The sequence below is a fragment of the Catharus ustulatus genome, chromosome 2 (assembly GCF_009819885.2).
Source record: "Catharus ustulatus isolate bCatUst1 chromosome 2, bCatUst1.pri.v2, whole genome shotgun sequence".
NCBI classification, from domain to species: Eukaryota; Metazoa; Chordata; class Aves; order Passeriformes; family Turdidae; genus Catharus; species Catharus ustulatus.
Genome location: NC_046222.1, coordinates 118141771 through 118159669, shown reverse-complemented (window position 1 = coordinate 118159669; position 17899 = coordinate 118141771). Strand labels below are relative to the sequence as shown.

Here is a 17899-nt window from a genome sequence, read left to right as displayed (position 1 = left end):
TCGGGTGCTCGGTTCGGGATGATCGGTTCGGGATGATCGGTTCGGATGCTCGGTTCCGATGCTCGGTTCGGGATGATCGGTTCGGGATGATCGGTTCGGATGCTCGGTTCCGATGCTCGGTTCGGGTGCTCGGTTCGGATGCTCGGTTCGGATGCTCGGTTCGGATGCTCGGTTCCGATGCTCGGTTCGGACGCTCGGTTCCGATGCTCGGTTCGGTATGATCGGTTCCGATGCTCGGTTCCGATGCTCGGTTCCGATGCTCGGTTCCGATGCTCGGTTCGGGTGCTCGGTTCGGATGCTCGGTTCGGGTGCTCGGTTCCGATGCTCGGTTCGGATGCTCGGTTCCGATGCTCGGTTCCGATGCTCGGTTCCGATGCTCGGTTCGGTATGATCGGTTGGGTGCTCGGTTCCGATGCTCGGTTCCGATGCTCGGTTCGGTATGCTCGGTTCCGATGCTCAGTTCGGATGCTCGGTTCCGATGCTCGGTTCCGATGCTCGGTTCGGATGATCGGTTCCGATGCTGGGTTCGGGATGCTCGGTTCGGATGCTCGGTTCCGATGCTCGGTTCGGGATGCTCGGTTCGGTATGATCGGTTCGGGACGAGCCCCGCGGTCCCCCCGCGCCCGTCCCCGCCCGGTGACGTCACGGCCGCATGACGTCACGCCGCGCGGTCTCCGGGCAGCAGCGGCAGTTGAGGGGCGGCCATGGCGCTGCCGCTGCTGCCCGGCTTCTCCCGGCGCCGCAACGTGAGTGCCCGCCCGGGCCCCGGGCAGCTCCTGCCACCCTCCTGCCCTCCCCGAGCCGCGGGTCCGTGCCGGGGCCGCTCCTGCCGGCCCCGCAGGGGGAGCCCCGGGTGCCCCGGGTGCCCCGAGCCCCGCCGGCCTCACCGCGGTGCGGGTGCTGGGGCTGGAGCTGTGCCGGGGGAGGCTCGGTCTGGGCACCAGCAGGAGGTTCTGTACAGAAAGCCTGGTTAGACTTCGGAATGGGCTGCCCAGGGAGGCGGTGCTGTCACCATCCCTGGGGAGTTCCAGGCGCTCTGTGCCACGGTCAGGGTGACGCGGTGCTGATCGCTCACGGGCTGGACTCGATGAGCTCAGAGGGCTTTTCCAGCCTCACTGATTTTGTGATCTGGCAACTGCTTTGGGGCCGTTTGAGCTGTTGTTGCAGCTCTAACAGAACAAGACAGGGATACAGATACCCTCTACATAAACCACAAAGGCTTTGCCAGAAAGGGCAATGCTGATGTGCTGTTTCAGGATTGCCAATACTATTAAGGCTAAATAGACGAGATGATAATTTTAGTGCAGCAAGCAAAAGAGAAGGCTGCCATCACTACTTCAACATTTTTTATCAAGGATAGCTAGGAATTCTCTGAACACGCTCTATTGTGAAGCTGTGGGGGATAAGGCAGAATTTCTGTACAACGCTCTGGCTGGTGCCTTCAGGAGGCAAATGAAACAGTGTATTTTAACATTCTTAATAATGTTAAAATATCTGAAAGAGAATCTCTTTTTCACACTATGAACATGTTGTGGCCAAGGTTGCTCATAGAACATGCCAACACCCTATTGTTGGAAGTGTTCAAGGCTGGGTTGGGTGCAGCTCTGAGCAACCTGGTCTGGTGGAAGGTGTCCCTACCCATGATAAAGGGGTTGGAATTGAATGTTCTTTAAGGTCTCTTACAATGCAGGGCATTCTATGATTCTGTGATAGACACAAAACTGCCCTGGTACAGGGAAAGAAAATTGTGAAATGGAGTGAAAATGAAATTGTGTAGAAATATGTGGATCCCAGTCTCAGCACTGCATAGGTGTCTGCAAACACAGGACCTCTTGCAAGCCCAGCCTAGAGTGAGAATCTTTCAGGCATCTTCTTCCCTGGAAACAGCTGGGTGCTGTTGTTTTGGAAGGGGTATGAAAACCAGTCTGGTGCTGAATGCTCAGTCTCCTGCTGAACTGAGATTTGTTTTGTTAAGGATTGGTTGTGTGTGTAACACTTGAGGTGGCTGCTGAGTGGGCGTCTCAGCAGCACTGGAATAGGTGAGTGCTGTTGGTACCTGCTGGGTGGGAGCAGAATAGCTCAGCTCAGGGGTATCTGTGGCTTTATTGTTCTCCAAACTTGAATTGATTTAATTTAACTTCACGTGCTTGGGAAAAGTTACTCACAGAGAGTGTTGAACACCCCATGCTGGAGTGTGTACAGTGAGTGTGCTATGAGAATTGAAGGTGTGAAAGCTCTCACAAAGTGCCACAAGACAACATTATAAAATCATGGTTAGACCGTTTTTAGGCTCCAGATTGCTCTTTTTGTCAGTCCTTGAGACACTGGAGTTAATAATGGCAACTCACCTCCACAAATGAGAGGCTGAGAATAGCATATTTAAAGGAAAAATGGTGTCACTGCTCTAGATAAATTGAAAAGGAAGTGTTTCCACCTGTCAGGACTGTGAGCATCACCATCCATGCCTCTTACTGCACAGAAACAACAGCAGCAAAGCATTCCCTGAAGAAAGATGCACAGGGGACAGGGGATTGTTGTTCCTATCAGCTCTTGGATTATAATTATGAGTATTAATTCTACTCATTATTGTTCGAGCTCCCAGTGAAATTCTCTTGTCTCTGCTCCTAATGCTTCCACTGCCTCATCTGTAGACCCACAGAAGGCATGGAAAGGGAGTACTTGTGTCTTCTGTCTACCTTGGATGTGTTTAATAAGGTGGCTGGGCTGCCTGCAGAAAATCAGTGCTTTAAAGTAGAGTTGAAAATCAAAATTACAGTAGTTTGTGTGCACAGAAGTCCATTCATCAAAAAAAAACCCTTCCCCTCTTTTAAAACAGAACTCCAAAGATCAGCTGCTCATTAGCAGTGCCTGTGTTTTTTGTTTGTGGGTGATGAGGAGATCTAACAATACAGGTATTTTGAGCACGTGGTGGAAACACAGCATATAAAAGGTTTGCTCTATTACTGCAAGAAAATACTTTGTGTATTTGGAGCCTGGTCTGTGTCAGAGATGGCACTGGTTACAACACAAGTACTCCCTCTGTTAGTATTCCTTGTCTGCCTCCTGTTCTCAAAAGGAGCTTCTCCTTCTGATACTGGATTGATGTCCTTGCCTATGTCAGCAGCTAAGGAGGAGGGTGAGAAACACATATTCATGTGGGTCAGATTTGCCAAGTGCTGGCTGACCAGTGTATTTTCTTGCCTGATGTTTGAAATCCCTCTCAGAGAGAAAATTCTGTGCAACCATTCTCCATGGCATTTCTTAGAGAATAGGGCAATGAGTTTATAGATCTCATGGGGAAACTACATCCTTGAAAAACTGTAAAAAATTCTGTTGCAAACTTTAGTGGCACAGCAGAAATTCCACACCTTCCTTGTTTATTGCAGAAGGTTGGAATTGCCCTCAACTGTGCTACTGTGTTTCCTGCCTGAAATATTTTCTGCTGCTCTGTAACCCACAAAACAGGACATTAGTTTTTCTTGCCCAAGAACATTTGCCAACCTCTTTATAAATAATGGTGCCTACTGTCCTTCTTTCTCTGGCCACCTTTCCCTGAACCACTTCCACTACCTCCTGTCCCTCAGCCCTGCTCCCCCAGATCTCTGTTCACAATCACCAAACTCAAATCTTCCCTTTATCTATTAGCTGACTTCTCCCAGGTAGTGAGAGCAGGCCAGAATCACAGAATGGTTTGAGCTGGAAAAGACCTTTGAAGGTCATCCAGGCCAATCCTCCTGCCATGAGCAGAACACCTTCTGCTAGATCAGGTTACTCAGGGCAGCCTGGCCTTGAATGTTTGCAGGAATGAACATCTGCCACCTCTCTAGGCAACCTATCCCAGTGTTTCATCACCTTCATTGTAAAAAATTTCCTCCTTACACCTAGCCTGCATCAGCTCTCTTTTCACTTAAAACTATGACCCCTTGTTCTGTTGCAACAGGCTTTGCTAAAAAGTCTGTCCCTATTATTCTTATACTCTTCCTTAAAGAAAGGCCACAATAAGGTCTCCCTGGATTCTTCTCTGGGCTGAATAACCCCAATTCTGTCAGCCTGTTCTTATAGTGCAGGTGCTCCAGTCCCCTGCTAATTTTTCTGGCCCTCCTCTGGACCTGCTACAATAAATCCAGGCCTTTCATGTACTGACCCACACTACTGGTGTTGATGCACCTTGTTTTGTGATGTTTTTAGAGTGGCACTAAAGTTGCTCTCAATGATGTCTTAGGATGTTCCTCTGCCAGTACCACTTAACCCCTGAACATCCTGAGATCTCTGCAGCAAGCAGGGAGTGATAAGAGTTGGAAATCAGTCACATGAATTTGACTGGCATGGTGTGTAGCATTTGCATTTATTTCGATCCCTTAGCTGAAACAGCCAGGAGACTTTGTCAGCAGCCCAGAATTGTTCAGAAATGCCACAGTTCATCCTGATACAGGGTTTGAGCAGGACATCAATGGTGCAGCTGCTGCTGTCAAGGTGGGAATTACAGATGGATACTGGGTACAAAACTGCTGCCACTCCTGCCATGGCTCCCTGTGGGACTGAGTTAAAAACGTGGCTTCTGAGAGCCCACTGAGGGCTCTCCCATCACTCCAGCTGCTGTGCTGGGAGATTGCCAGCTGTGTTTGGTTCAGCTGGAATGTGCAGCTTCCTGGGGAGTTTGCTGTGACTCTATTACAGAGCAAGATGGAGTGAGCACAAGGCAGTGCTCCCCAGGGACTGCAGGGGCTGAGTTTGCAAAGCCAAGAGCTGCAGTCAGAGAGCCCTGACCTTTGTATTAGTCACTATTGAGTGGATCCTCAATATTTTTCAGGCTCAGCACACAGAAAATGTCCAGCTCTGTTCAGCAGGTCCCCAGCCTGTTCAGTTGAGCTGCATTAGCACAGCAGACACATCCAAGCTCTTTCCCTGCTCTCTAAAAGATTTCTGTTAGAAGTCATTCCATTTGGAGGTAGCATGATGTTCTGTCATATTTTAGGCTGGATGTGGTCTGAGTTCATTAGCTGAAGTTTCCCAAATGTGATTTTTCTCTTTTGTGATCCTCAATTTTAACGATTCTTGTTATTGTTATTGTTGTTCTCTTTTTTTTTAAAGAAATAACTGTACAAATGTTGAGAAGATTGTTTTGTCTATGGATCTAGGTGCTTTTTGGAAGAAGGGGATAAGGAATTATGTAATTAGGAATCTAAAATAGTAATTTTGTCAAACCCTAAAAAATTATAGGAAAGACACAGAAGATTGTTAACAGAATTGAAGCTGTTCTGTCATGTATTTTTCATATCAGATTTAAAGGATGTTGTGATTTTAGCCCTAAATTCTTGAAATTCCAGCAGGGTCAGACCTGGATTACTTTGAGGAACACTTTGCCATACTTTTGCTTCTGAACTCCAAAAACATAAGAACAGCAAATGCTTCTAGAAGAAGTTTTGAGGACATTAAAATCTTTCCTTTGCTCAGGAAAACTGCCACCCTCACTGTGCTTTGCTAACTGTTCCTTTCTCCTTAACAGATGCTTTGGTAATAGAGGGAAAATAATTAAATACTTGCTGTGCCAGAAAGTGGATCTGTTCTGTAGCACCCTGAGTATAAATCAGATGTTTCTGCCTAGAAAATCCCCTTTTAAAATTCAACTCGACTACAATTATTGTACATTTGCACTGATAGATGTGGAAAGCTCCCTTCCCTTCTGACTTCTCCCCAGCTCTTTCTCAGGGCAACAAAATTATTTTAAAAAGAAACAGAAGAAGAAAGGGAAGTTCAGTAGCACCCAGATGAGAGAGAAGAAGCCATCCCAAATGCAGATGTGTTACAAAGCAGGTGCCAGCCCCTGTCAGTGCCTGGCTGTTCCAGATTCCAGGAGAGCACCTGTCCTCACCTCTTGTGGGGAAGGTGGGATGACCGCATGAAGCTCTGCTCCTGATGCCTAAATGTCAGTGCTCACACTGAAGCATGACATTTTATATCACACCTCACAAAGCTGTGCTGATATTAAATATTTAATTTTGGGCATCATTCCTGCAAATGTCCCTGGTTAAATTTCTGGCTTGAGCAATGCTCTGTGGTAGGAGGACCCATGAGCTCCTGGACTGCCTACAAGCATTTCCTTTTATTTATTTTCTGTTTTATTTAGTAACTCTTGTTCTTGAGTTATATCTTGAGGAGTAATTTTCTGTTTCCTTTGTATTGTTCTTTAAATTATGATACTTTCTGCATGCTCTTTTATGCACTTTTGTTCAAAACACTGCTTACCTTTAAAGTATCTTCTTTGGGGATGTGCTTCCATAGCTCTGATTTTTTCTGACCCCAGTATGTGAACCTTATTCCTTTGCAATAACTATTTCAAAGAGTACTAGCTCAGCTTTTTTTAACCTAAGCAAGGGTATAACCATTGATTATCATGGTATTAAAAATAATGATTTGAAAAAAAGAGTAAGTATTCTTTTTCATACTGCTGTCCTTGCAAAAGTGGTGTGCAAAAGGATTTTAAGCAAGGTTGAGTTAAAGCAGTGACTGGGCTGTTCATGTCAGCAGCTCTCTGTTGTGCCATTGCATTTGGAGCACCTGGAGGCAGGTGAACAGTTCAGACTGTGACCCCCAAAGTGCAGGAGTTCCTACAGACCAGTGCTGATAGTTCTGTGCCATGAGGCTGCTTCCCTGCCTTTCAGATTTCTGACTTTTTCATACTGACAGAATGAAATAACTGCTTGAATACTTCCAGGTTTTGCAGCTTCACTGCTTGCCCTTGTTCCCAGGGCTGCTCTGCTGGGCATGTGTTACTTTATCTTGGAGCACTTGAATGTTGCCATCATGAAAAAGGGTTATTTGTACCATTTTAAAATTTAGGATATTAACTTAGAACTGTCTACACCTTCTGGGAGAGTAGTGGTTTACACACAATGTGATGCCCAGTTTGCCAAATGGAGTGGGGAGGCAATTTTGTCCCCCTGCTACTTTACTGACATCCTGCTCTGGAGCTGCTGTGAAAATTTGCTGTCCAACCTTTTTCTCTACCTTTACTTTTCTCACCTATAACATCAGTTCCTCCCACTTCAGCCTCATCTTCTCTCATGGTCCCCCAGTCCCAGGCTGAGGGAGGACACAGCTCTGATGGCCTCTCCCTCCCCTTAATGGGTGTGCCAGGGTGCAGTGGCCTCTCTCTGCTTCCCAGATAAAATATTTTGAGGATTTGAGAGGGCAAGAAAGGGAAGAATAGTAGAGTGAGAGGAGCTAATGAGTCAGGATTGCTGCTCATGGAAGGAAGTTGAGTTTTCTGTTGGCATTTCCTATTTCCCTGTCCTCTCCTATGGGACTGATGTGTGGGATCATTAGGGGATTGCTGCCCAAACCCAGCTCACACCAACTGCCTCCATTGGAGAGAACTGGCCAGCAAAGCTGGCAGCTTATTAGGAGGGACATTCCCAGAGACAGGAGTGATATTTCTGTGAGCCCAGAAGCTTTTCTGTGTTCCTTGAAGACTGGCTCCAGCCCCAGCCAAGAAATTCAAGTGGGTGAGATGGTTTCCTTTGCTGTTGCTTATTCCCATATTTTTTAAGCACCCCATCTTTAATTGCCTGAAAATTTAGTAATAATATAGAGGAATCACTACAGAGACCTTTGAAATACTCCCAGATGGAATGAATGTCTGCCTTTTGATTCAGGTCCAGCCTCCCAAAATTCAAGTGTATTCACTAGTACAGAGGAATTTATTTTGCACTCAGGGGTGCAAGTGTAAATAAGATCTTTGACATGAATAACAAGAACAGGCTGTTCTCTGTGCTGTTGTACTGCTTCCATTTGTCCTCTGGAGAGCTGTAGGAAAGGCCTTTCCCCTTTACCTTTTACAACAGTTCTTGGGGGTGATGATTCTTTCTCTACCATGAACCTCAATCCTTGTGGCAGAGAGGAGTGTGGGAGGTGAATATCTGGTACCATCCAGTCTCTCAGCCTAGGTAAATTACTGGAATATTATTCCATTTTTGTCTATAAGACTGGCAAATTAACCACTGAAAAATGTCACTTCACTTGCAGCATTCCAGTTGTCACAGGTTTTTAAAGTCTGTATTAAAAGTAAATATAAAGAAACTTTTGCATGATTAATCCTCCTTGCCTGGATAGTCAGCTAGTATGGATTTAAAAACAAACACACAGAATTTTTTTTCTCTTTTTCTTCTGCACTTTTGACAGATTGGGGAAGACAAGTTCCACAGATCACAGATCTTCTGTTACTCAAATGATGTTCCTATGATGTTTGACAATAAACCTGGAATAGGAGGTGAACTGTTGCCTGGTCAGACCTTAAAAGTTACCAACAGTGTATTTCCTGAAGGAATAGGAATAGGAAGTAGTCCTCCTTCTTGGATTGCTTTTGACAAGCAGGTATGTACTTTTTTTTTTTTTTTTATGAATAGCTACAATATGACAGAGTGTAGCAATGAACTTCCATTAGTCAGATGTTTCAGAAGATTATTTTCTGTATATAAAAAAAATCCTAGATAGACAAAGAGTGGTAGTGGGTATTTTTTCATTATATTAATATATTGGACAATAAATATAAACATGTGTTATGCCATACAACGTTTCATCTCCTACAGGATTTAGCAAAAATAAGGGAGTGGGCATCACATCCTGTTCAGTGAAAATTATGACAGTCAGGAAATTATTTGGTAACCTGGTAAGAATGAATGTGAGGTAAGCCCCAGTCTGGGAGAAATGTGCATGGGCACTTGGGAATCATTAAGCTCAGTGGAGAGCTTTGGGATTCACTCATGCCATCATACATGCATGCTCAAAGTCCGGTTCATTTCTGGATTTCTCTATGATTTGTTATTGTGTAATTGAGCACATCTGATAGAGACACAGGAATTTAAAATTAGGGTGGGTTTGTTTGGTTTTGTTTGTTTTTTGTTTGTTTGGGTTTTGTGGTTTGTTTTTTGTTTGTTTGTTTTTTGCTTTGTTTTGTTTTTTGACCAAGAATGTAGTGACACCTTTAGAGAGTTACCAAATAACTGCAACCTGTGATGACAGGAATTTTGTAGCACATTGTTGTTACTTGCCATGTTTAAATTCACATTAAATTCTACTTAGAGATGTTTTATTTTTAAAGCATAAAGCTTACAGTCAGGGAAGGAAAATGATCCAGAAAAAGGAATAATTCAGCAGATTGCGGAAATATTGCATGATTAAATGATTATAGTATTTAAATACTGGGAAGAAAGGCAAATCTCATAATTTTTGCTTTAAAAGAGAAGCCAAGCAGGTAATTGGAGTATAATTACATATTCATCTTTGGCAGAGCAGAACTACAACAAGAAAATGTAAGGTTTGAACATCTCATGTGCCTTTGGTTGCCTTTGCCTCTGAGATCCCTGGTATTGCTCACAGAGCTCTGTGCTTGGGCATGACCTGCTCCAGTGTGAGCAGATGTTAAAGCTTCAGCCAGACCTGGATTTGCTTTTCCTGCTCCCTTCCTGGAGCAAGGAGGGATGCATTGCCTCCTCAGGCCTTGGATCCAGGTCTGTGGAATCAGGGAGTTCAGTAGGAGGCAGAGGGAGCTTCCAGTGAGCAGGTCCTGGCCTTGGCTGTGGGAGGAGCTTGCTGGCTTTTGGCCATTCCTGATCTAATCCATGTGTGCATCCACAGGGCAGTCCAGGACAGGAGTTTGCAGGTTCAGAATTGGCCTCTGGAGGGCTCATGTGTTTGTATTAATGGCACATTGTTACAGGGTACTTGCTACCCAACTGATTTAACTTCCCCAGTTAAGAGTGGAATGCAGCTCTGTCCTCCTGTGCTGCACTTTGGGTCTCAGCAGAATGCACTTAATGAAAAATGGTTTGAGTAGGTGTTTATTTTTGAAATGTAGACTGCTTTCCTACTACTTTGGCTGCTAACTTTCCATAGTTCTATAGTAATTGGAAGAAGGACAGGCATAAAACTTCATTATTAAGTTGACTGAGAAGTAGTATTCATAATTTCACTTGCCTAATAGGAAGCAGGTGTAAATTTAAATTCTTCTATGAGTAAGTACACACACAAGGCCTCCTGGACTTGAAATGATGTTTATAGTTTTACAACCACAGGTGTCAGGGACACTGTGGCACTTTGAAAAGTGCTACAGAGTTTATTGAATATTTGTTATTCTTGGTTTTCATAGGTAACATTTAATTTTTTAAGGAGTGGGATGGGAACTTTGTAGTTCTGCACTGCAGATGAGATTCCAGTTAGGAAGTGTTACATTTTGAGTATTTTTAGACTAACTTTTCTTCAAAATGAAAAGTAAGTCATCTTCTTTTTGTTCCTTTTCCTCCTCACTCTTCCCAAATCATCTGCTTTGATCTGCAAAATTACAGTTGGTTGCTGCATATATTTCAGTCACACACTGGCATGTTGATAAGGGTATAAAGAGAATAAAGTGTGAGTGCAAAAAAACCTGCACAAACTCCTTGAATGGGATAAACCAGAGAAAGAAATAAATCCAATGTATTAAGGATTTGATTGAGCTTGGAGTTCTGTGCAAACAGACTGCTTTGCCTGGCTGGTGTCTCATGGAGACAACTGTTCTCAGAAGAGATCATTGACAAAATTAAGAACAATTAGTAATGAAGCAGATGTCTTGAACAGGATTTTCATCAAATGTCCCTATTCTAGTGGGACTGGCAAAACAGGGACAAGAGGGTGCAGAAATGTCCATGTTTTCAGTGATTTCATGGCTCATCAGCAGCTGGGTGAGGAATGAAATTCTGGTCCTTGTCAGCTGAAGCCCAGGATGTTCAGACTGGGATACAGTGGTTCCAGCACAGTAATTTTGAGGGCCCCTGGAGTGTTCAAGAGATTTACACAGGGCTCCTGGTCATTCCAAACAGTGGCTGGAGGCCAGGAAGGATCATTGGGACACCAAAAGTGGCACTCTACACCAGTGTTTAGACAACTGGAAGGAGGAAGAGATGTTCAAGGTGGATAGTTTGTGTTGCCTCTGTTGTATGTCAGGTGTTTTGTCCAGTGTTTTTGTGTTTGATACATGAAATAGTTAAATCCACAGTTAAAAAAATATGGACAAGTATTAATTTTTAAATCTATTTTCAAATCTGTACATTGTTCAGAAACTTGCGTGTTGTACTAATTAAACAAACTATAACTGAGTTTTCTGGATTCCTTCATGTGAAGATCTAATGCCATCAGGTTTAACAGGTAATGGTTATGTCATTTGGTTGTAATTTAAATTTTATTTCTCTAGTGGTGGAGGATCACAATGCAGGAGAATTGATGCCAAAAATGTGTCTGTCATACTGTTCACTGGTTGCTGAAAATCAGTGGGATCTGAGCCTTTGAAATAATTTCTGGAAATAGAATTACTACCATCTTGCACTTAACCTGTCTGAGAGAAGGGAATGTGACTGAGAAGTCTGAGCAGGACACAGGGTGGCTGCTGTGTGCTCCTGGGCAAGCTGCTGCTTCTGTCTTCCCAGATGTCTATGAGGTGCTATAAAATCTCTGTCACCAGCACTCATGGAGGCACTTTGAGATTCCCAAAGGCACGTGCAAAAGGAATGCAGACTATTAACCAGTGTGTCCTGTCATGCAGGGAGCTCAGCCAGCTTACTAGATTTCAAACATTTCCAACTCATGATGCTTGTTGAAACATAGGGAGCAGCTAAATTGTCTTTTTTTCAATGCTTCATGTTGTCTGATGAATCAAGAATAAAGGTAATTGCATTTATTAAATATAACTAATGTGGAAAATAAAGTATAAATAACAGTAATTTGACCCAAATGTGTTAATGTGTTGGGGAGACAGGATGGAAACCTGTATTAATTAATATCTTCCTGCACACACTTACCAAAGCAAGCATCATGCTAGATAATGCATTAGGAAGTAGATACATCTCTCATGTTCCCTTAACATTGGTGTTGGTGATTAAAAACTGATACCAAGAAGTGCAAAATCTGTGTAATGGTGTCTGAGCTTGAGCTGGGATCTCCAGGTATGAAGACCAGTGAGCACTAATCCTGTAAAGGTTGGGTTTTTTTTTGCATTATTGCTGTTACAAGAGACGATGAAGATAATTTACTATACTCTGTGAGATTTCTCACTGAACTGCAGAACCAGGGAAGTTTTGAAATGCCAATATCACACAGCTGTAAATGCCTCCTGAAAAATGTCATTTCTCTCTGGTAGTCTTCAGTACCATTCATTTGAGCACTTGCAAGATCTGCTTAAAAAGAAATCTTTCCACTTACTTTGATGGTAAAGCCATTGCTGTCATCATGCACTGTATTTTCTAGTAATTCATAGAATAGCAGTCTAAAATTTGCTTCAGTGCCTAGGCAGCTCATTGTGTTATCAGAAATGCTTTGTTTGGAAGATTTTCCAAGCAACCTGCTGATAGTTTTGTATTTGATTTATTTCTTTACTTTAGAGGTCCATCTCTGCTTAGATGTTGTGATAATAAAAATGCCAAGCAAAGAATTTTAAATTTATGTGCTTTAATGTGGATTTCTGTTCTTACATTTCTGAGAGATAAATCTACCTCCTGAAATCTATACATTTAGTTACTTATAACCTATACAAGTTTATTTGACATATTTTTCAAAAGTATTGGGGATTTTGCTGCTTTATATTTATTTATTGTTTTTAATAGGTGTTGTGTTTTGATGCCTATTTTGAAGAAGAAGTGCCTGAAAAACATCAAGAGCTTTATAGAATCAGACACTGTAAAATATATTTCTACCTTGAAGATGATACAATTCAAGTGACTGAGCCTGTAGTGAAAAATAGTGGCTTAAAACAAGGTATCTGTTTTTATTGGCACCCTTTTTTCTCCCCTTTATATCTCTTTTCAGTACAGTCTTGGTCCATTCCAAAGGATATATAATGTGAGTTCTTATAGCTAAAATGGGATGTAAATGCACAGGTTTAATTGTCTGTTCTGTTACATGATGTGAACCTTTTTATTGTCTTAGTTTCTCAAGATGTGGATTGTGTAAGGCTGAATCCTCTCCCCTACTCAAACATACAATTTTTCTCTAATACAGTAGTTTGGAATCATATGGTGGTAAAGTCTTTGTCACTCCTGCAAAAACAGTTTGTGTTCTAGATCTCCATTCCTGAGCCTGGCTCCTCCCATCTTGGCATTGACAGGATGTTCTGTGGCAGCAGTTCTGTAATTGCTCATGAGCTACTGCAGTGTCTCTGCCATTACTGAAGACAGGAGTCTTCTGTGCATCTGGCTTTGGTTCTTTTATGATTAAAGTGCCCTTGGCACAGTAATTTTTCCTTGATGCCTCTTAAATTGAGAAGCTGCTTGCCTCAGTGTCACATCCATGCACTGGGACCAGCCTGAGGACTTCAGGAGGAGGGTTTACTGTGCTGATTTACTGGGGTATTATTTGACTTGGTTTATACTAAGAAAATGTGATCTAGCAGTCAACATCCTGTTGCAGAGGGGGAACACAGCTGCTGCTTCTTGGTGTTTATGGGTCACTGCCAGAATTAAAAGTTTTGAAGGGATATAATCCAGAGAAGCAGGATGTCTTGGGATGACTGCACCTCCCAGTCCCCAAAGACATTTTGTACATTTTATACATTCTTAGCACAGCAATTTTCAAAAATAAGTTAACCATTTAACAACCCTATTCTTTTCCCCAGATCAGCAGATGCTATCAGAGTGAGACAATATTTAAAGGTTTTATGTGCAAAGTTACTGTTAGGACTGGGATAAAATTGCCTGTGAATCTCTTAAACTGGTACTTCAGGTGCTGCTGTCCCTGTGTTGAGTAGTTCTTGCCAGAAGTTTTGTAGGCTCATCAACAGGGACTGATTTTGACTGCAATGAAACCTTGTCCTACTCCTACCTGTGCAAGTGGTTTTTCATGTGAAGAAAAGCATTTTGAGGCTCTTTCCCTTACCCCCACCCTGCACCCATGTGTAAGACGTGGGAGACATCATCAGGTTTAGGTTTTCCTTGACTTGTGTGCTCCAAGAGTGGGAACAGCTGCTTCTGGGATTTTTGGCTTAAAGGAAATGTCCACTGACAAAGGAAGTACAGAGAGTCAGAGGTGATGCCTTTGAGAGAGAAGGTGGAAGCCAGATTCTTTAGAGCAGGATAAAGCAAATTCAAAGCTGATTCCTTTGAAGGAGTTATTTTCATTGTCTTTGTACTATGGGATGTGCAGGCTGCCTCTTCAGCCCTAATGTTCCTGGCAGTCTAGTCCTGTTCCTTTGGTGACAGGAAGCCTACAATTTCCTCCTGTTTCCTTGGTTGTATCTTGTGTTAATGATTGTTGGAGTCAGCTTTGATACTGGACCTAAAATTAACTGAATGATACTAGAGAGAACCAAGAATTTTCTCAGTTTTCCATACAAGGATGTTTAGAAAGTCTCTATGAGATAGTGGGATATATGTATTTACATGATGGATTAAAAAGAAATGTTCCAGGATCTCCAAAGTACACTTAATTTATTTGTCACTGGTATCTGAGCTGGTAAGGAAGCTCTGAGTATTGGTTGTATTTGGGAAGGAAGAAAAACTGTAGATTGAAAGGCCCAAGGACTATTTAGAATGTGTTTGGGCTTCACAGTTGATGCATAGATACAGGGCCTATACTTTATCATAAACATCTACATGAATATTCTTCTTGTCCTTGAAATTAATATGAAGTAGAGTGAAAGAGGTGATGGGGACACCCATCAGAGGATTCTCTACTCACATGCACTTGGAGTTTGACTTCATGCTCCATTACTGAAGACCAATGACAAAAGCTTTGTTAAAGGGTCTAGATATTTGTTGTTGAATACATGCAAAAACAGTGTTTCTTAAAAATATATACTGAATCATTAACTGCTAATCTTAAAATTTTCAATAAAGAATTGTCCCATTTCCTCTTTTATTTTAATTCTATCTATCTATCTATCTATCTATCTATCTATCTATCTTACATTCTTCAAATTTTTTATCCTGACTGGGAATTTTTAAGCCCAAGAGCAACAGGAGTTTAACTGTCTGGATTGTGAAGCTGGTAACCTGAAGCACAAAGGAATGAAAATCTTACCCATGATCAGACAGAAAAGGTCATAACAGGGTGAAGAGCTGAACTGAACTGAAGTTCAGGATCTTGACCATTATGCTGCTCTCTGCACATCTGCTGAAATACAACTTTTCAGTTAATTAAAATTCCAGAGACTTGTAGAGGAGAGTTCAGCCATAGGAGAACTCGGTTTGCTAAAAGGCAAACTGCACTGAACAAAGGAGCACAGGTGAGTGAAGAAAAAGGTGTGAGGACATCAGGAGGATGGGCTCAGTCTGTGTGAAGAATTGGAGTGCTGCAGTAAAGGAAGAACAGCAAAAAACAGTAATGGATAAAGTATAATTGAACTGTTGAAGGCAGAGAGTGCTGCTCACCTTAACTTGGATGTTTGCCCTGTCAAAAAAAGATGTGAACCAGACAGCTGGGATGGCTGTTTACAGGATGCTTCTTGGGGAGAAGGTAGAGCTGTGACAGGGTAGATCAAAGGTAGATCTTATCTTGGCTGGTTAATGCCTTGATTACCAATGGTTGTGCCATAACCCACAAATCAAACTTTGATGGTCTGAATGGGTGTCTGGGAATGGTGGGATTGGAGAAATTCAGTAGTTTCTCATTGTACTCTTGTAGTGCTTGTGGTTTTGTGGAAAGAAATTTGGAGAGGCTCACAGGAAGATCTGGTGAAGGAACAATGGTCAAAGAAGTTAGAAGAATTTCTAAGTTCAATTATGATTTTACAAAACTTAAACAAACTGGCTTCAGAGAAAAAAAGCCAGAAAATATGCTTTTACCATTGATCAAAATCTCAAAGCAATGAAGTAAATGATCTGTGGGAAATGTTTCAGTGACTTTAAAAACTGCTTTATGAAACTGGCAGCTGTACTTGGACATGAATTTGGACTTACAAAGTTGCTACTAAATAACTGAAATTTAAACATAATTTAATTTTGGGTACTGCCTTGGTATTTGGCAAATACTAGGAGCATTAGAAGAAATCGGTACGGAGGAAGGAATGCAAAAACCTTGAACTTGAGAAAGCAGGATCAAAGCAAGAAACAGCAGGACAATCACAGTGCCCAAGGCCCAAGTCAAGATAAGGAGAAAAGGATGGTAAACTTGACCACATAACAAACTCCAAATGCTTCTTCCACAGCCAGAATGATAATTATTCTTTCAGAATAAAAAAAAATTCTCCCATAGAGAGCCAGGCTAGATATGGCAGTTGCAAGTGTTTTGTACATATAATTCCCAGTTAACAGGACTGTGGCTGGCTGATACTGTCTTATCAAAAGGTCATTTCTGTTCCCGTGGGGTTGACTGTAGCTTCCAGTACAATCCAGACCCTGCAAGCCAGAGCAGAGTGGAGCAGCTGGCTGCTTTCCCCAAGGTCAGCCAGCTGAAAAAGAGAGTGGAGCTGCCTCCTGGCTGGGTTCCCAAGGCTGGCTGGCTGAAGAGGAAAGTACAAGTGGGAAAGTGAAGTTGCATCAGCTCCTCCAATAAAACAGATTATCTAAGAGTTTAAGCCTTCCCCAAGGCCTTGAAATAATTGTGATGTTGCCATATTTGATGGTGGCCAAATCATGACCTTGCTGTGTTCTGGAAGGGTGAATAAGTGAATGTAAGAAGCCTCCTTGTTTATTGGGATGAACTCTTTGTGTTGCAGGAATAATAGTGGTAGCTTCTCCTCCTTTCTGTGCAAGCAAAACATGTACAAACTCCAGGTGTTACTCATTCCTCTTCCCTCTCAAATGCACTCTTGAGCTGTGCAGAGTCAGAGAGCAGTGCTGAGGAAACTCTGGAGACAATTTTATTCCTTCTGCAGAGAAGAGAAGCAGCAGAGACTGAATCATTTGCTGCCCAGCTTTGTTGTCAAAAGGCCTTCACTACTAGTGAGATCTCGTTAAGCAGCTGCTGGTTGCCAAACAATGCAAAGCCCAAGAGAAAAGAAGATATGCTACAAATTAATGGTGTGGGAGCTCAGTACCACCACCACTGTCAGAGAAAAGAAGTAGCTCAACTCAGTTTCCAAGGGGCACAGTAGAGCAGAGCTTTAGTCTGACCAGATGTAAATATTTAAATCAATATCTAAATATCTAAATCAAATCTTGGTGGTGCAGTAGAATGTCCTGCTCAATAAACTGACAACCAAAGAACCATCAAGAATAGCAATCCATCCTGATCAGCCTGAAAGCTGCACATTCAGATGCTCCTTTAACAGCTTGCAACAAATTTCTAGATGAAATTTATTGTTTTCCAGAAGGAAGAACAATTTTAAAATGATGAGACCTAACCCCAGCTGATCAGGTTTTATTAAATTTCAAATTCAACCTTATGAAATGTACCCTCCACATGTGTACATCGGGCACAGTGATACCTAATAAAAGCGAAGGATTGCCACAGATATTATCTTTACAAGACATTTTCCATTAGGAAAGAAATTCTCTCTCAGAACAAAATGAGTACGTGTGTTTCACCCTTAAAAGTGATGTGAAAAACAAGCTGAGGCTTATTCACCAAATCTGAGGTGAATATAATCTCCAAAACCACCTCATATTGGAAAATCATCAACCATCACATTTTAATTAAAGTGATGATTCAACAGGATTTGCATGGTCTGACTTACCCCATTATCTGTTGATTGACCTAAGAATTAGCCAAAATCAGGTAAAATATTTCAAAGTATATGGTTTTGTTAAAGCTAATGCAATACATTAAGATCCCATTAAGATGTGCTACTTCCCACATTTTCTAACATCTTTCATGAGGATACATCCTAAATAGGTGTATAATATGCTTAAGCAGATAGAGGTTAAAGTTCATTTTACAGTCAAAAGTCAGTAACCAGAATGTTTGATTTGGTACATGTGTAATATCAGGATGATGA

The 17899-nt window shown here is 42.3% G+C and overlaps 1 protein-coding gene across 2 annotated transcripts in view; it reads left to right on the top strand.

Annotated features, from left to right (window-relative positions):
• Window positions 1-605: 605 nt before the first annotated feature.
• The window catches only part of EFHC2 (EF-hand domain containing 2), a 60010-nt gene continuing 42716 nt past the window's right edge, over window positions 606-17899 (top strand). The window contains exons 1-3 of one of the 2 annotated variants that reach the window (XM_033053567.2): window positions 606-746; window positions 8182-8373; window positions 12633-12783. In XM_033053567.2, the coding sequence (XP_032909458.1) occupies window positions 705-746; window positions 8182-8373; window positions 12633-12783 (385 nt within the window). In that variant the 5' untranslated portion in view covers window positions 606-704. Of the gene's footprint in view, window positions 747-6933; window positions 7502-8181; window positions 8374-12632; window positions 12784-17899 lie in introns of those variants that run through there. The other variant, XM_033053566.1, reaches the window with a different exon arrangement.